We start from the raw sequence: 16,853 nt of genomic DNA, 5'->3' as shown, positions 1-16,853 counted from the left end.
ACTGAGATGCCACTGCCTCGCAGCGGCTGCTGGAAACCCTTTACTGAGGTGAGCACCTGAGTCGAGAGATGACGTATCCGTCGTCAGGGACAGTGAGGGCTGTGGCGATAGAGTGGCATCCACCTCCACACAGGGAGGGAGTTAGCACAAGTGTAAGGAGCCTAGGGTGCTCGAGGGAATGGTGACTATCGTGCCATTGGGCCCCTGTCCCGGCGGTATGCGATTGAGCCAAACTTGAGAAGACAGAGGTGAGGGGTAACGTGTTTGGTTCAAACTAGAGGCAGCCATGGAACCTGGGAGACCCAGACAAGGGCGAGACAAGGTCGTCGGGAAGTTTGCAGACCTCGGATGATTGGTCCATCGCCGAGAACCGTGGCGTGGTAAAGCGGATCTGGCTAGCTCGAGTCCAGGATAGCCTAGGAAGTCTAACCTCTGCGTGGGAACAGAGTGATGTTTCATATGATCATCAGGCTAGACATGTAATAGGCCCTGACGATGCCACGCCGAGTGACTTGCGGTGTGGAGTATCCCAGATAAGCCAATTCCAATACAGAAATGCAAGCAATGCAAGGTCGGCGGAGTGGTGGCGACTACATTGGCACCACACTAGGTTAATGTGCCTAGGGGCTGTAGAAAGAGGGCCAAATCAGTAGGACTGTAAACTGAAGTACGTTGTTGCTAGAATGTGGAGGTATCTCTCTCGGATGGGATTATAGCATGTAAATACGCGTCTTTCATATCAGGATGGCATACCCAGTCTCAGGATCTAAGGAACAGGATAATGTTCCAGGGAAGTGACCATGTGAACTTCAAAACCTATCATAAACTGTTGAGTCCTTCGTGAGGTTAAGGAGGTTGAGACCTCCACTACAAGATCGGATTACGATAGGAAGTAAGTGCCGCGTTCATCCATCAGCGTAAGTGCACCCGATGTAGACGAGTAATATCGCTCGAAGAGGAGTCCCTGAGAGAGTGACAGCGGTTGAAAAATGAATGGTGCTAACATACTCACAATGGTAAGAGAACTAGCAATGAAAGTTAATGGGAATGCAAGAGGTCTCAGTAGAGTGGATCTCGCGACTTGTAACCTAGTCGCAGCTTTGGCGCACCTATTTGAACCTACGTATGCTATGTCACGAGACGAGTGTCGCCCGGTGGCGTAGAGGGACGAAAGGCTGCAGTGGAGTTTAGGCTGACACAACGCCCGAGAGAAGCTTAGACCTTTGCCCTTCAGCCTTGCCAGCTTGGTTGTTTTTCCTTGAAGAGGCCTTTACACACCCATAGTAAGTCGTAAGCAGCGTCCGGGACAGTGTGAAACTATAGCAGGAGAATGCGCCTCATGTTAACGAGCGCTGTGAGGAACTGCTGGCGCCTTTCTCTTCCTCAAAAGGCAGAGTGAACTCTGGGGAAACCTTGTGGAGAGCTCCATAATTTTCCACCGTAATCTAGGGTTATGATAAAGGCTAAGGCAGGGTTATTGATTGCCACGCAGGCTATAAGACCCTTGCAGAATGCACTTGCGGCGAGTTAGGGTCATTCGCCTAGCCCTTGATTTCGGGCTGGCGTCATTGTGCATAGCGTATCCTTATTCTCAACCAATGTGATGACTGTACTAGTGGTCAGTAGTGATGTGGAGGATGACCAGTTAGTCTGTAACTTCATAGAGCTCGGCCTTTCGCCTGAAATGTCAAATCAAACAGGTCGGGCCCCTCAGTGGGGCAACGCCGATAGAAATGTCACTTACCGGGTCCCTACTCAGTCAGCTCGCCTGGATCCACATTGAGTGCTACCTTCATGGAGTCCTGATGTGGGATTCTCCTGTCAGCGACCAGTTCTGAGGTGTCCAAGAGTCTAAGAACCGGTGGAGCGGGCATGGCCGGACTGGTTGCGGGAAGGGGTCTCCGAACGCGCTAACTATTATAACTAACTATGCTAGTAAGAAAAAACGCATAAGTATATACATAAAAGGATTATAACTATAGACACAAGATCGATGCTAGGGACGGAGGTCAGCTAGCTGCGCTCCACGTCAAGCCGACAAGGGGTAGAAATGAAGGGCGGCTGGGTCGGCAGGGGTATATATCCGGCACCATAGCGGCGCCACTCCAGGAGGCGCCCTGCCGACCCACCGAGCGTTGCTAGGGTAAAAATCTTCCGACGAATGTGCACGCGGCACGCACACACCTAACTGGAATGGATATGAGCAAGCACTCAAAGAAGAACAACTGAATTGGGCGAGTTCCTGCTCTGAACCCACAGCTTCTACTCAGACATGGCCTCAGGGAGGCAGCAGCATTTTATCCTCGGCATTTGAATTTCAGCTCTAAGGTTCCACCCTTGTTCTCAGCAGCTGCAAGATCCTGGGGCAAAGAGGATCATGCCCAACTCTGCATCCAGCAGCAGCGTCACTGCAAATTCAGGAAGTGTGTCCATTTCTCAGCAGTTCTGGTTTTGCTATATAAGCAGCTCCAGATCTATGCAACACAAGAGCCAGGCAGTGGTGAGTTGCTGTGAACCTGAGGGATGCACTGAGCTGTCGTAGCTATTTGCATTCTCATTATCAGAATAAATGCAACTTCTGAACCACTGCTCCGCTCATATCTTGCTGCCAGATGGGGACACTGGGTGTGTGGGTTTCCCAGCATTTGCAGATGATCAGATTGTCCTCACCATGTCCACAATAGAAGGGGAGGGTGCAAGGGGCTGCGCATTGTGGCCCCCTGACCTGGATAAAGGAGACTAAGGCTCTGCTCTTGGCCCCAGTCAAGTCTGTGGATTGACTGCAGTGAGAGCAGGAGGTGGCCAGAGAATGCCAGGTTAGCATGAGTCACACAGCAGAGAAGTGAGGTGCTTGTTAGATTTGGGAGAAAACCAATGTTTTTCTCTCTCTAGTCCTGTCTCAGCTGCAGGCTCAAGGAGTTAAGGGTCAAGTTGGAACTTTACAAAACACCAGCTGTTAAGGAAACATTTAATAACAAATAGCAGCTTTAGTGATTGTAAACAGCCAGACAGTCAAAACATGTGGAAACCAATTCTACTTGTGGTCCAGGCTGGTTCCTGGCATGTACTGCTGAGAAATGACTACTTCCTGAACTGTTAACATATTGCCATGGTCATTTGTCTATTGGCTATTTCCAGTGATAATTTGTCTGGTTCATACCCCAGCAGCCACACAAGGAAGGGCCAGTAATATTCATGTTTCTCTTCTGCTGTTGGAGGTAAAATAAAAACAAACAGAGATGATCAGCTCTCACAAGTCCCAAGATGCTTCTCCCTCCCATCAATATTAGCATGATAGGGACAATTCTGATATTCAGGGCTTTTTCTTATATAAGTGCCTATTAGCCCTCACCCCCATCCCAATTTTTCACACTTGCTATCTGGTCACCCTACAGTATGCTGAGCCATTAACTTAGCACAGCCTTACACACCTCACTGTACCTGGGATGCGGGCAGACCCGTGTAGCACTTGGTACTAAGGCTGGTCTGATAAATGCTGGAGGCTTGATGAGTGATGGAGGAGCAAGAAGGATTTTCAGTCCTGAGCTACCAAGTCAGCTCCTTACCCTTGCTACAAACTCTTCACATTTCTGCTCCATGTTCTCCCCAAGCCACAAATCATTTCTTGCTAGTTTAACATGAGTAGAGCACCACAGCTTCACCCAGTGTCCAAATCTGCAGGAGCACATTGCTTCTGTACTTGCCAGACAGAGCAACAGGGAATCTCCAGTAGCCCCAATTCTTTTTGCCCACCCTCTCTCTCTTCAGATACGTTCATGATACATCCAGACATTTGACTTCAGCTGGGGTGCTGGCATCAGTCACAGCTGCAAACTGAGTGTTAGGACTGAGCCCAGTTTGCTTTACCACCACTCTAAATGCTCAGCAGGTCCTAGTTCTGGGGACCTGTCCACTGGCTTTGTCTTCTGCATGGTGGAATCCGCTCACCTGGCCATTTAATTCAGTGCATTTATTTGCAGTCATGCATCTCCCTTATTTGGCCTATCATCCTGTACATCTTCTATGTGAAATTGCGGCTCCATTAAAATCAACCGCAAAACTCCCCTTCAGTGGGGCCAGGATTTCACCTTGTGTCTGTGCCGTCTACAATATAGCATGTAGCTGCCTCTTTATCCCCAAACAAAAAGCAAGAGACCCCCTTTAAGCTTTGGCTGCTGCCATCTGCATCACCAGACATAATGGGCACATCAAGAGAGACTTTGCAGTTTGCAAAGAGCACTCTCTGGCTGCTCACCTCATTGGCTTTTTTAGACCTACCTGCAACTTTCACTTGTGGCATCTTTGCTACAAGCTGTTGGAGCCCCACGTAACCCACTGCAGTGAGGGAGTGCGGGCGGCTGAGTGAAGCTGCACAACAGCCTAATGCAAATTTTACTGCTCTATATCCCTGTGTAACCAGAGTCCCCTCTCTAAAAGGAGAGGAGGGATCAGATATGGAACTATTTAAAGTTGCAGCCAAGAGCAGTCTCAGTTAAACAGGTGAAGCCGAAGGCCAGCATTAACTTTATTGACCCTGAAGTACCAGAAAGCTAATGCAGAACTTAGAGTCCGTGCCACCAGGAGACAATTCCTGGAATTATTCATCATGCCCTTTTGACTTGGCAAATGTTGACATTGTTCCAATATTATTTGACTTAGCAAATATTGGAATTAAAGAGCTGTTCCTGTTTAAAGAAACACCTGGAATGTGTACAGCACAGTATGCTGACAAAATCACTCTTCAGCTTCTGACTCAGCAGTGTGAGGAACTGTGCTGCCTGGGCAACAGCGGAGCAGACAATACTGGTCTGTAACAGGCCCAGCTGCTGGCTTTGTTTTTATTTATTGGGGAAGGGGTTAAAAGAAACTGAATTAAAATTAGTACAGCTCAAGCAAAACACCCAGGGCTAAATTTGTCATAGTCACACAGCTTGTGATTGTGTAACAGAGAAGAAAACAGACTGACCAGTTCTCCCACGAGAAAACCTTATTGTTTTATTATTTGCATTACTGTGGCCCCTAGAGACATCAGCTGAGTTCAGGAGCCCATCGCGCTACACACTGTGCATACCCATAGTGACACTACCCCAAGGAGCTTACAGTCTAAACAGCTGGATGGTCTAAAGGAAGTATTATCCACATTTTGCAGATGGGGAACTGAGACAGGGAGAATAAATTATTTATCCAAGGTCACACAGGAAGCCTATAGCAGAAGTGCCGAGTCCAGTCCAGTACCTTCACAAATCATTTCCAAGTCACTCAAAGAACCTTTCAGAAACATTGTTCATTCAAGTTCTGTGGGTGTCACTGCTTCTCATGTTAATGCTCAGCTGGGTTATAATCAAGATACTCTCAGGGGTTCTTGGACTATATCACTGATTTTTACACTCTTCAGTTATCTTTTCTGATGGTACATTGGGACCTTCCCTTTGCCAAAGACTCTTGGCAAATGAGTTGCTTTACTTGCCTGCAAATAAGCATGCAGCTGGCAATCCGGAGAATGGTGGGATGGTCCATCTCATGTTATGATTATTTATTTGTATTACCTTAGCACCTGGGAGCCCTCATCATGACCCAGACCCCATTGTCAATCAAGAGAGATTTCTATGCTCTCTCCTCGGGCCTGGGCTTTATGATCTTGGTCTAAGACACTGTCAGATATAGAAGACTGCTGACTAGAGGAAGGGCTTGCACTGCTTCCTTCTATCCCTGCTCCTTTGATTAACCTTTATAAGTAATAAAATCTGAGACTTGGTTTTAGGAACCCAGACCCCGCATCACTGTCTGGATGATTCTTTTATTTAAATCCTATAAAACCAATGTCTCCTGCACATTATTACCCTATAAAGGCTACATTTGCTTAAAATCTTTTTGGGTTGGATGTCAAGGTCAGAGGATTCACATCAGAAACCAAGAATGACTTTGAAGGCTGAAATTTCTTCTTTTTCCTATCATCTCTTGATCCTCTCACTGTTTTAAACTGAAAAGTCAGTTCAGCTGAGCTCCACTGATAGGGTCATCTGCAGAAACATTAGTAGGGATGTGTTATATGATACAATAATCAGAATTAAATCTTCATTAAGTTGAAACACTGAACATGAAAGTGTGATCTTTCCATTTTTGTCCAGCTGTGAACTTTTTCAGCCTTTGGTCTGCATCACTGGTGAGCCATTTACTCTCAGCATTAAGCAGCCTTCCCAGGCACAGGCCTCAGAAACCCAGCACTAAATTCCTACTAGGCTTGCTTGCTCCTGGCTGCTCCTCAGCACAGGCCTCCTTACAAGCGAGGAGGCTGAAACATTGTCAGACACTAGGGCAGATCTAAGCTCTTAGCAACATCCTTTGCCCCAGTCTTGCTGTCTCTAGGTGCACCTGTTGCCAGATGAGGTGTCCAAATCTGGACCTTTGGCTGACAGTTTTGTCAGGCAAGCCAAAAGTCAGCTTAAGTTGTCAGAGAAATATTACATTTCCATTAATTTCATAGACACACCCCGGCTTGTGAATGATGTGATGAAATTAGCACAATAGGTCCTCACCGGCACACTGGGCCAGTTATTAGCACTAATTCCAGGAGAGAATTCCTCTCAGCCATTCGCTATTCATTGACCAGATTCCTCAGCTATGGGCTGAGCCTGTTCAGTTAAATGGCCTTGCATCCCACCCTGCAACATAAGCCAATTAAATCCCAGAAGGAGGTCAGAAACAGTCAGAGGGCCAGACCAGAGTCCTGCTGGAGTAAAGATTTCTCTATAGCACCAGAAATAAAATGTGTTCTACGGTAAACTTCACCTAAACATTCCACATAGCTCTCAGTGTCTTATGAGCTTAATTTACACTAACATCAATCCCTGCTGCTTCACGGTTGTGTCATCTCTGCTCAGATTGCAGCCCTCAGCTCCAAATTTTACAACAATAGTTGCCCCCACTTGCTGTGTGATTGTCACATACTCCAGATTCTGTTGTGCCTGTTTGGAGAGTGAGGAAAATAAGTACAAGTGATAGGCCTCATCTGACCTACTTATTTTAGGGGATATCAAATAGCCATGCAGCTAAGCTTGACTTTGTGTGACCTTGAAGGCTACAGGGCTGGCTGGAGTTAGCAGCAAACACTGGTATAAGTCCATTGCTCAGAAAGAACTTGAAAGCAGCACACTCTTTACATGCAGCGGCCACCAGCCAGCAGGCAGGATTTCAGTCTGGTATGAAGCAAAGGGCTGCACAAGAAGGCAAGGCACATGATCCCACTTGAAAGACGCAGCTTCCTCCATCCATGTCTTCACAACCCACCTTGACTTTAACACTCTGCTAAGGGACAGCGCTCCCAGGAATTGCAGCGAACAGTAAGTGTATGGAGGGAGAGCAGTAGACTCCAAACCTCCCACAAAGCTCACAAATGTGATTCCTAAAGATGGAAAAATAAATGTTTTAACATAGTCCATAGTCGTCTTCTGCATGACCAGAGAGATTTGGGGTGCATTTAGATGGGGAACTCCTTAGAGTGGCTGTACAGAAGTGAGAATTGTCAGCATTTAAATAATGGTCTGAGTTTCTTTGAAAATAGAACAACACACCAGCACTCTGGCAGCAGTGACAAATATGGCATAAAAGCCTAATCAGGCAGAGTTCAGCCTTGTCTCACTAGTCTGTGATACTGTGGTTTCAGTGATTCATGCTACTTGGTTTCATGCATAGAGGTAATATGTGGAGACATTGAAGTTACAAAAATTCAAATTGGAATTGTGATAATGTTTTTTAAAACAGCAAAGATAATTAACTCCTGAAAAGATTCTCAATTCCTCATCAGTTGGACTCTTTAAAACAAGGTTGAATGACTTCCTAAAAGATACACACTAGTTCAACCACAAGTTATTGGCCTTGATGGTGTCACTTATGTAGCAGGCAAAATGAATTCTTCGAGTGCTTGCTCATATCGATTCCAATTAGGTGTGCGCATGCCATGTGCACGATCGTCAGAAAATTTGACCCTAGCAACGCTCAGTGGGTCGGCTGAGGCCCCCCCTGGAGTGGCGCCCTTATGGCGCCGGATATATGTCCCTGCCGAACCAGCGCCCCCTCAGTTCCTTCTTACCGGCCATGATGGTCATTGAAACTGTGGAGCGTGGCTTAGATGATCTCCACTTCCCTAGCTCTTAGCTCGTTTATACTTGTAGACAGTTGTTATAGAGTAGTTGTTGTTAGTTTCTAGTTGTAGTTAATAGTAGTTATTGTTGTTAGTGTACATAGTAACTGAGGGTAAGGGGTTTCTCCCTATCCTTCCCTACCTGGGCTTATGCCTAGGTCTCTGGGTTTCAAACTGTGCTCGGCCTGCCTTAAGCTGATGCCTACGGGAGACCCCCACGACTCCTGTTTGAAGTGCCTGGGGGAATCCCATCAATCAGATAAGTGCCACATTTGTAAGGCATTCAAGCCTTGGACAAAAAAGGAGTGGGACTTTCGTTTGAAGCAGCTCCTTATGGAAGCAGCACTTAGCCCAATGTCCTCGGCTCTGCGCTGAGACCTGGTGCTGTTGGTCTGAAGCGCGCCTCCGGCACCGGAAACAACAGCTTTGCCACCCGGAACCGGCAAAGACTCCTGGCACCGGACATCTCCAGCACCGCTACCAGCGCGGCACCACTTGATGTCTCTGGGAGCCAAGAAGCAGCACAAGCAACTTCCTGCTCCTGTACAGTTGCCAGCACCGCCTGTGCCTCCCTTGGAGCAGCGTCTTGTGCCGGACCGCCCCGCAAAGGCTCCAACTCAGGCACTGTTGATTCTGGCGCCACAAGCACCGTTGAGTCTGGTGCACATAAGCTCCCCGATGTGTACCGTGGTCGAACTCGGCCTACCTTTCACCCCGGAGATTTTCTCCACGACACGTGACCTGATTGCGTTCACTGAGCTGGGACCAGCGCAACCTTCGGTACCGCCAGTGCTGGCTGTTCCCTCAAAGGGAAGCCCTCCATGATGCACCCTCCGTCGCAGAACAAGAGGGGTTGGCACTGATCTTGGTCCCAATCCAGGTCGCAGTCCCGATCTCAACATTGGTCTCATCCACAGCACCACTCACAGTCCTGGCACTGATCACCATCTTGGTGCTGGTTGCACTTGTGATGCCGCTCTGCCTCACGAAGATCTCCTTCCCGGTAAAATTGGTACTGGTCCAGATCCTGGCGCCAATCCCGGCAATCACTCCGCCCGTAGATCTTTGTTGAGATCCAGATCTGCCTCTCGGCACCGACACGACCGTTGGTCCCGGTCCAGGTTGCGGTACCGCTCAAGACCGTGGCACCGATCTCCATCTGCACGGCGCGAGGCAACAAGGCAGGACAGTGCGACCCAGCATGAGCGGGCGGCTCCATCTTGGTCGTCCCGCCCTAACTTGAGGGCGTCCCAAGTGGAAAGTAGATACCACGTCCATGACCAAGACGTGGATGGCGCTAGCCAAAGGCATGATGAAGGGCAGGATCCTGCTCAGGGACCTCCACAATGGTCCTTTTGGACCCCCTGGGCATACCATCAAGCCCAAGGTGTCCCCTTGGGGGCTTCTCACTCTGCCCACTCAGAACCCTGGGTCCCGGAGGCCACTGTCAGTTGCCCCCCCCCCCCGGGGGGCTCGGAGGCGACGACCCTACCCTCAGCTCAGGCCCATGCTCCTAGCATGGTGGGCCCAGGGCAGCTGGATCCCCCCCCAGCAAGACTTGCCTCAGGACCGTTAGTCCCGGGCGTATCCTCCTTGTCTTTGCCTGATGAGGCAGTGGTGGGTACATCCTCCCTGACCCCCCACCTCTATGCACACCAAGACTTGCTTTGCAGGGTGGCACAAAACATGAACCTCCAGGTGGAGGAGGTGGTGGAGGTCAAGGATCCTGTAGTCGACGTTTTATCTGACGATACCCCAACACATATAGCCTTGCTGTTTATTCTGACCATCCAGGCTAATGTCAATACAATTTGGCAATCTCCGGCGTCTATTCCTTCCACTGCCAAGGGAGTGGGGAGGAAGTACTTGGTCATCTCCAAAGACTACGAGTAACTGTATATTCGCCCCCAACTGTTCTCACTCGTCGTACAGTCCGTTAATGACATGGAAAGTCACGGCCAACAAGCTCCTGCTCCTAAATCCAAGAACGCTAGGCGCCTGGATTTGTTCAGGTGCAAGATATATTCTACTGGCGGCCTACAACTCAGAGTGGCTAATCAGCAGACCCTCCTGAGTTGCTATAATTACAATACCTGGAACTTGATGGGAAAGTTCAAAGAATTTATTCCTCAGAAGTCCAGGGAGGAGTTTGGGGCCTTGCTGGAGGTGGGCAAGAAAGTAGCCAGGACATCTTTGCAAGCCTCAATAGATGTGGCAGACTTGGCAGCTAGGACTCTGGTCTTGGACGTAGCTATGCACCGCAGTTTGTGGCGGCAGGTCTCCGGTCTCCCGCCGGAACCACAGCAAACTATTCAGGACCTGCCCTTTGATGGCCATGGTCTATTTTCAGACAAAACTGATTCCAGAGTCTGAAGGATAACCGGCCCATCACGTGCTCATTGGGCATGCATACCCTGGTGACGCAACGTAGGCCCTTCCGACCCCAACCACAGCGCACCTACCATAACCCTCGGCCAAGACAGAACTTCCCTAGAAGATGTGGCCAGGGTGGTAGGAGGAGACAATCTAGTCCTCAGATGGGCCAGAACCAGGCCCCCTCCCCCAACCATCGGCGGGGTCCAAACAAAATTTTTGAAGGTGTGCCCAAGGGCGAAGCACCAATTTCCTTCCAGGATCCTTTCCCACCTTTCACCAACCGGCTCTCCTATTTCCTCCCTGTGCGGTCCCACATGATGTCAGACCGCTGGGTCCTACGTATAGTGGAAAGTAGATACCACCTTCAATTTGTTTTGTCTCCCTCTTCCAACTCTCCCTCCCCATCCCTCTTCAGGGACCCCTCTCATGAGCAACTCCTCCTACAGGAGGTGCAAAAGCTAACAGAGCTATAGAGAAGGTTCCAAAGATACTAAGGGGCAGGAGGTTTTACTCCCGCTACTTCCTAATCCCCAAGGCAAAGGAGGGGGGCACTACGGCCCATTCTGGACCTGCGCAGGCTCAACAAATTCATGGTAAAGTTGAAGTTCCGCATGGTTTCCCTGGGGACCATTATTCCTTCCCTGGTACCTGGAGACTGGTACGCCACCCTCGACATGAAAGACATGTACTTCCACATAGCGATTTACCCGCTGCACAGGCGCTTCCTTTGCTTTGTGGTCAATCAACAGCACTTCCAATTTACCATCCTTCCCTTCGGTCTATCCACGACACCAAGGATCTTTACAAAATGTATGGCCGTCATGGCTGTCTCACTCCGTCAGCATCGGATCCAAGTGTTTCCATACCTCGACGACTGGCTCATTCGGGGTTGCTCCGATGTCCAGGTGCAATCTCAGGTTCAGTTCACCATGAGCTTGTTCAGATAGCTGGGCCTGCTGCTCAATGTTGAAAAGTCCACTTTGCAGCCGACCCAAAGAATAGACTTCATCGAAGCAGTCCTGGATTCAAATCTCGCCCATGCATGCCTACCGCACGCCTGCTTCCAGTCCATGGAGAACACTATTCATGGCCTCCAAAGCTTCCCGACCTCGACAGCACGCATGTGCCTCGGTCTACTGGGACACATGGCGTCCTGCACCTGCATGACCAGACATGCCAGACTGCACCTCTGGCCACTTCAGGCCTGGCTCTCATCCGTGTACCGCCCAGGCCAGGACAATTTGGACACAGTGCTCACGGTACCGATGGAAATCTTAACCTCCCTGGTCTACTGGATGAACCCCAACTCGATATGCGGAGGGACGCCATTCCATGCCTCACAGCCCACCCTGGTCCTAGCCAGGGACACATCATTTCTGGGCTGGGGCGCTCACCTTGCGGACCTTCAAACACAGGGCCTTTGGTCAGCACAAGAGATATTCCTGCACATCAACATATGGGAACTGAGAGCTGTACACCTGGCGTCAGGCATTCCACAAACACCTTCAGGGCTGTTGTGTCACAGTTTTCACAGTAACACAACGGCCATGTTTTACATCAACAAACAAGGGGGAGTACAATCATCCCCCACCTCTGTCAGGAAGCCATTCGCCTGTGGGAATTCTGCATAGCCCACTCGATTGACCTGGTGGCATCGTTTCTCCCAAGAGTCCAGAACACCTTGGCAGATCACCTCAGCAGATCCTTTCTGGTTCACAAGTGGTAGATTCACCCGGACGTTAACCATTCTGTTTTCTGGAAGTGGGAATTTCCCCACAAACATTTTCACCTCTCGCGAGAATCAGAAGTGCCAGGTGTTCTGCTCTCTCCAGGGGTGGTCCCGGGGCTCCCTGTCGGACACCTCCTGATACCATGGAAAGACCACCTGTTTTATGCCTTTCCTCCGTTCCCGTTACTCCATAAGATCCTTCTCAAGTTGCGCAGACAAGGCCCACTTAATTTTGATCGCCCCGGCATGGCCCAGGCAACATTGGTATACCACTCTCCTTGATCTGGCGGTGACCACCCCAATTCCACTTCTGTTGTGACCGGACCTGATCACTCAGGGACATGGCCGACTCTGTCATCCGGACCTGCAATCCCTCCATCTCACAGCATGGATGCTGCATGGCTAACCCAATTTGAGGTATGTTGCTCCCGCTCGGTGCAGAACATACTTTTGGGTAGCAGAAAGCCCTCTACTAGGTCCACATATTTGGCCAAGTGGAAGCGTTTCTCCTGCTGGTGTGCCCTGACCAATACTGCCCCTCTGGAGGTGCAAGTACCTACCATCTCTTGTCCTTGAAGCAGCAAGGCCTAGCAGTTTCATCCATCAGAGTACACCTAGCAGCGATTTCGGCCTTCCACCTGGGCGAAAATCGGTGCTCTATCTTTTCCAATCCCATGGTCAGCAGGTTTCTTAAGGGATTGGAACATCTGTACCCGCAAACTCGACATCCAGCCCCTATGTGAGACCTCAGCCTGGTCCTATCCAGACTCATGGGTGCCCTGTTTGAGCAGATGGCCACTTGCTCGCTCCTGTACCTTTCCTGGAAAACAGCTTTCCTCGTAGCCATCACTTCGGTGAGATGTGTGTCAAACCTTCGAGCCCTCACATCGGACCCACCGTATTTGGTGTTTCATAAGGACAAGGTACAGCTGTGACCACACTCTGCCTTCCTTCCTAAGGTGGTGCCTGCCTTCCATGTCAACCAGGACATCTTCCTTCCAGTCTTCTATCCGAAGCTGCACTCTTCTCGACAAGAACAACAGTTGCATTCCCTAGACTTTTGCAGGGGCCTCGCCTTTTACATTGAACGAACGAAACCTTTTAGGACGACAACCCAGCTGTTTGTAGCTCTGGCATACTGGATGAAGGGTCTTCCAGTCTCCACACAGCGCATCTCGTCCTGGATCACATCATGCATCCGTACCTACTATGACTTGGCTGGTGTCCCAACTATGCACCTTACTGCCCACTCCGCTCGGGCTCAAGCTTTGTCCTTCGCCTTCCTAGCTTATGTACCCATACAGGAGATCTGTAGGGCAACAGCTTGGTCATCGGTTCATACTTTTGCTTCCCACTACGCGATAGTGCAGCAGTCCAGGGGTGATGCTACATTTGGTTCAGCAGTCCTTCACTCTGCGACATCTCACTCTGACCCCACTGCCTAGGTAAGGCTTGGGAGTCACCGAATTGGAATCAATATGAGCAAGAACTCGAAGAAGAAAAGACGGTTACTCACCTTTGTAACTGTTGTTCTTCAAGATGTGTTGCTCATATCCATTCCAAACCTGCCCTCCTTCCCTTCTGTCAGAGTAGCCGGCAAGAAGGAACTGAGTGGGTGCTGGGTCAGCAGGGGCACATATCTGGCGCCATGAGGGTGCCACTCCAGGGGGCGCCTCAGCAGACCCACTGAGTGTTGCTAGGGTAAAATCTTCCAACGATTGTGCACGCAGCGCGCGCGTACCTAATTGGAATGGATATGAGCAACACATCTCGAAGAACAACAGTTACAAAGGTGAGTAACCGTCTTTTCTCTTCACTGCCAGATTCAATGGGTGAAACTCTTTGCCCTGCAATACACAAGAGTCAGACTACATCATAATGGTTCCTTTCTAACATTAAAATCTATTAATCTGGATTGTTTAACATCAGTGTTCTTTTTATTCACTGTCATTTCAAATTGTGAAGCATTCTGTGACTACAAACTCCATAGTATTGTTCCTTTTTAACATATAAGGAACAGTCTAGATTCTGTGTCCACCACCAAATTGCAGCAACATGATGGGCAAACAGAAACATACACGTGGTCTAATGGTCCTAAAAGAGCACTTGCAACCCACTTGCAACTGACACCATAGAACTTATTAACTCAGAAAGACTGAACAATTGCAAAAGCTATTATAGAACAAGAATTTAAGATGGAATTTTCCCCAGAACAACTGATTTTGCATCAGGGACACTGATCAGCAGAGAATGAACAGGAGATATGCAAATATTTTTTCACACTTGTAGGAAGTGTCCTGTGTCAGGATAGTGGCCACCAAGAATAGTATTGGTCCCTTGTAGCAGTTTAAGCCCCCTGTATAACTCACAGATGTATGTGTGTGGCTACTGCTGAGAGACAGTGAGGACAATCTGAGGAATTGTTCAAGAAATCTACAATTCTTGCAGAGAAAGGATGGCCAGCATTGTCCAGTGAGCACACTGCAGTAAAGGGTCAGTACCCTTCCCCAGTTAATGATCCCCAACACATATAAATAACCAAAGATTTCACAGGTTTATTCTTTTAAAAAATAATTTTATAAGCAAAATAACTGACTTTAAATTTAAATCAGTGAGTCTACTGGAAACGACTGTCTTTCCAATGGAACATAAAGTAGCCCTTTGATCCAGGATACAGACTCCTGACAGTTGCCATCTATCCTGCAGATGGCACATTACCATTTTCATCTGGGTTTGGCAGTCCAAAGGCATGTGGAGTGTCGTGTATACAACGGAGACACCAAAGAGCCCAGAAATTACTTGAAACCAAATCTACCCTTTGTAAATACCTGCATTCTATTACAAACAACAGTAAGAATAATACATATTGAACTTTCTTAAACATTAGCAGAGTGGGGATGTTAAAGCAATATTGTGCTAGTCACCACTTTGCTATCTGGGATATAAGGGCTATCAGGATAAAAAAATCATGTACACCTCTACCTCGATATAACGCGACCCGATATAACACAAATTCAGATATAATATGGTAAAGCAGTGCTCGGCGGGGTGAGGGGGGGCAGGGTTGCACACTCTGGTGGATCAAAGCAAGTTCAATATAACGCGGTTTCACCTATAACGCGGCAGGATTTTTTGGCTCCCAAAGACAGCGTTATATCGAGGTAGGGGTGTATTTTAAAAAAATCTCTTTCCTCTGTTACCATCACCTGAGATTATTAACCAAGGATTACCTTAAAAAAATAATCTCATTTTCTTGGTCTCATTTATGCTGCTTGGGTCTGTTTCTCTCAGCTGAGACAGTGAAGGTAGTATTGCGAGTTTCACTTTCAGGCTACTGTGCACTATCAAACAGGAGACGTCCACACTGGAAGACCTCTCTAAACTGAAAAAGGCAACAAAGAGTCCTGTGGCACCTTATAGACTAACAGATGTATTGGAGCATAAGCTTTCGTGGGTGAATACCCACTTTGTCGGATGCATGTGACGTCAGACAAAGTGGGTATTCACCCACGAAAACTTATGCTCCAAAACATCTGTTAGTCTATACGGTGCCACAGGACTCTCTTGCTTTTTACAGATCCAGACTAACACGGCTACCCCTCTGATACTCTCTAAACTTAAATAAAAAAAATAAAAAAAATTACATGAAAATATTGTTTGTATTTGGATTTGTGGCCCCCTTACCTCTCAACTAGCCTTAAAAAATTCCTGGGTTTGAGTCCCATCCTCAGTACATAGAACTCCTACAAGTGGCTGACGATACGCTGACGGAGATTTGGCCACAACTATGCATATGCAAACCCAATGTAAAATATATTTTAAAAATAATAAATCAGGTTTTGTAGCTTGAAAAATTCCAGCAGACAAAATCATTCACCAGCAAGATGAGCACTGTGCTGCTTTCATGCTATATGCTTAGATTTTCCCCATTTAGCTCTCTCCCAAATCAACTCAAAACCAGTAAAAACATTACACTCTGTAATGGATGTTGGGCATGGAGGATACAGCAGCCTTATTCTTAACGGATGTTAGAATCAGTCAACTAGCTTGCAGTACTAGAAAGGATTTATGGAGAACAATCAGAACAGCAAACACAGAGCTCAGCCATGAAACTCTTGGAAGGTAAATATGTTTGCTGCGAGTTTTACTGAGATCACTACAAGGGGTAGCAACATATGCAAAGGAGGAAGGAGAACAGAAAGAACAAGTGAGAGTGTATAAGGATGAGTCCAGTTTCATCATGATCATACACCTGGTTTAGATCTGACATTTGTAGTAACAGACCTATGGTGTCAGTGTTGATGCAAAGAGGAGTGAACTGCTGGAAAGCCCTTAGATAGATCAGACTTATCCTGGCAGGAGATCACCACTGAGCAATATGATGTTTGAGAGCCATGTACAATGGGCCCGATTCAAAGCCCAGTGAATTCAATGAGAGTCTTTCCATGGACTTTTCTGGGCTTTGGATCAGGACCTAGGAAATGACTTGATGTGACCCAGACAACAGAACTAAGGAGAACAGACAAAACAGAAGAGCAGGTAGAAGAGAAGAAGCCTTCCACCAACACAGGGACATAACTCAAGGGCCTGCTCTCATGCTGCAGAGGC

The 16,853-nt window shown here is 48.2% G+C and overlaps 1 protein-coding gene across 2 annotated transcripts in view; it reads right to left on the bottom strand.

Moving 5' to 3' along the window:
- Nucleotides 1-16,853, bottom strand: part of AMPD1 (adenosine monophosphate deaminase 1) — a 38,112-nt gene that overhangs the window by 16,769 nt on the left and 4,490 nt on the right. Inside the window, exon 1 of one of the 2 annotated variants that reach the window (XM_032766607.2) lies at nt 4,279-4,485. The exons of the other annotated variant lie outside the window; for it this stretch is intronic. Within the exon in view, the coding sequence (XP_032622498.1) occupies nt 4,279-4,300 (22 nt within the window). The 5' untranslated portion in view covers nt 4,301-4,485. Of the gene's footprint in view, nt 1-4,278; nt 4,486-16,853 lie in introns of those variants that run through there. 2 annotated transcript variants of the gene reach the window in all.

This window comes from Chelonoidis abingdonii, chromosome 4, assembly GCF_003597395.2.
Source record: "Chelonoidis abingdonii isolate Lonesome George chromosome 4, CheloAbing_2.0, whole genome shotgun sequence".
In the NCBI taxonomy this organism is placed as follows: domain Eukaryota; kingdom Metazoa; phylum Chordata; order Testudines; family Testudinidae; genus Chelonoidis; species Chelonoidis abingdonii.
This window is presented reverse-complemented; position numbering and strand designations above follow the sequence as displayed.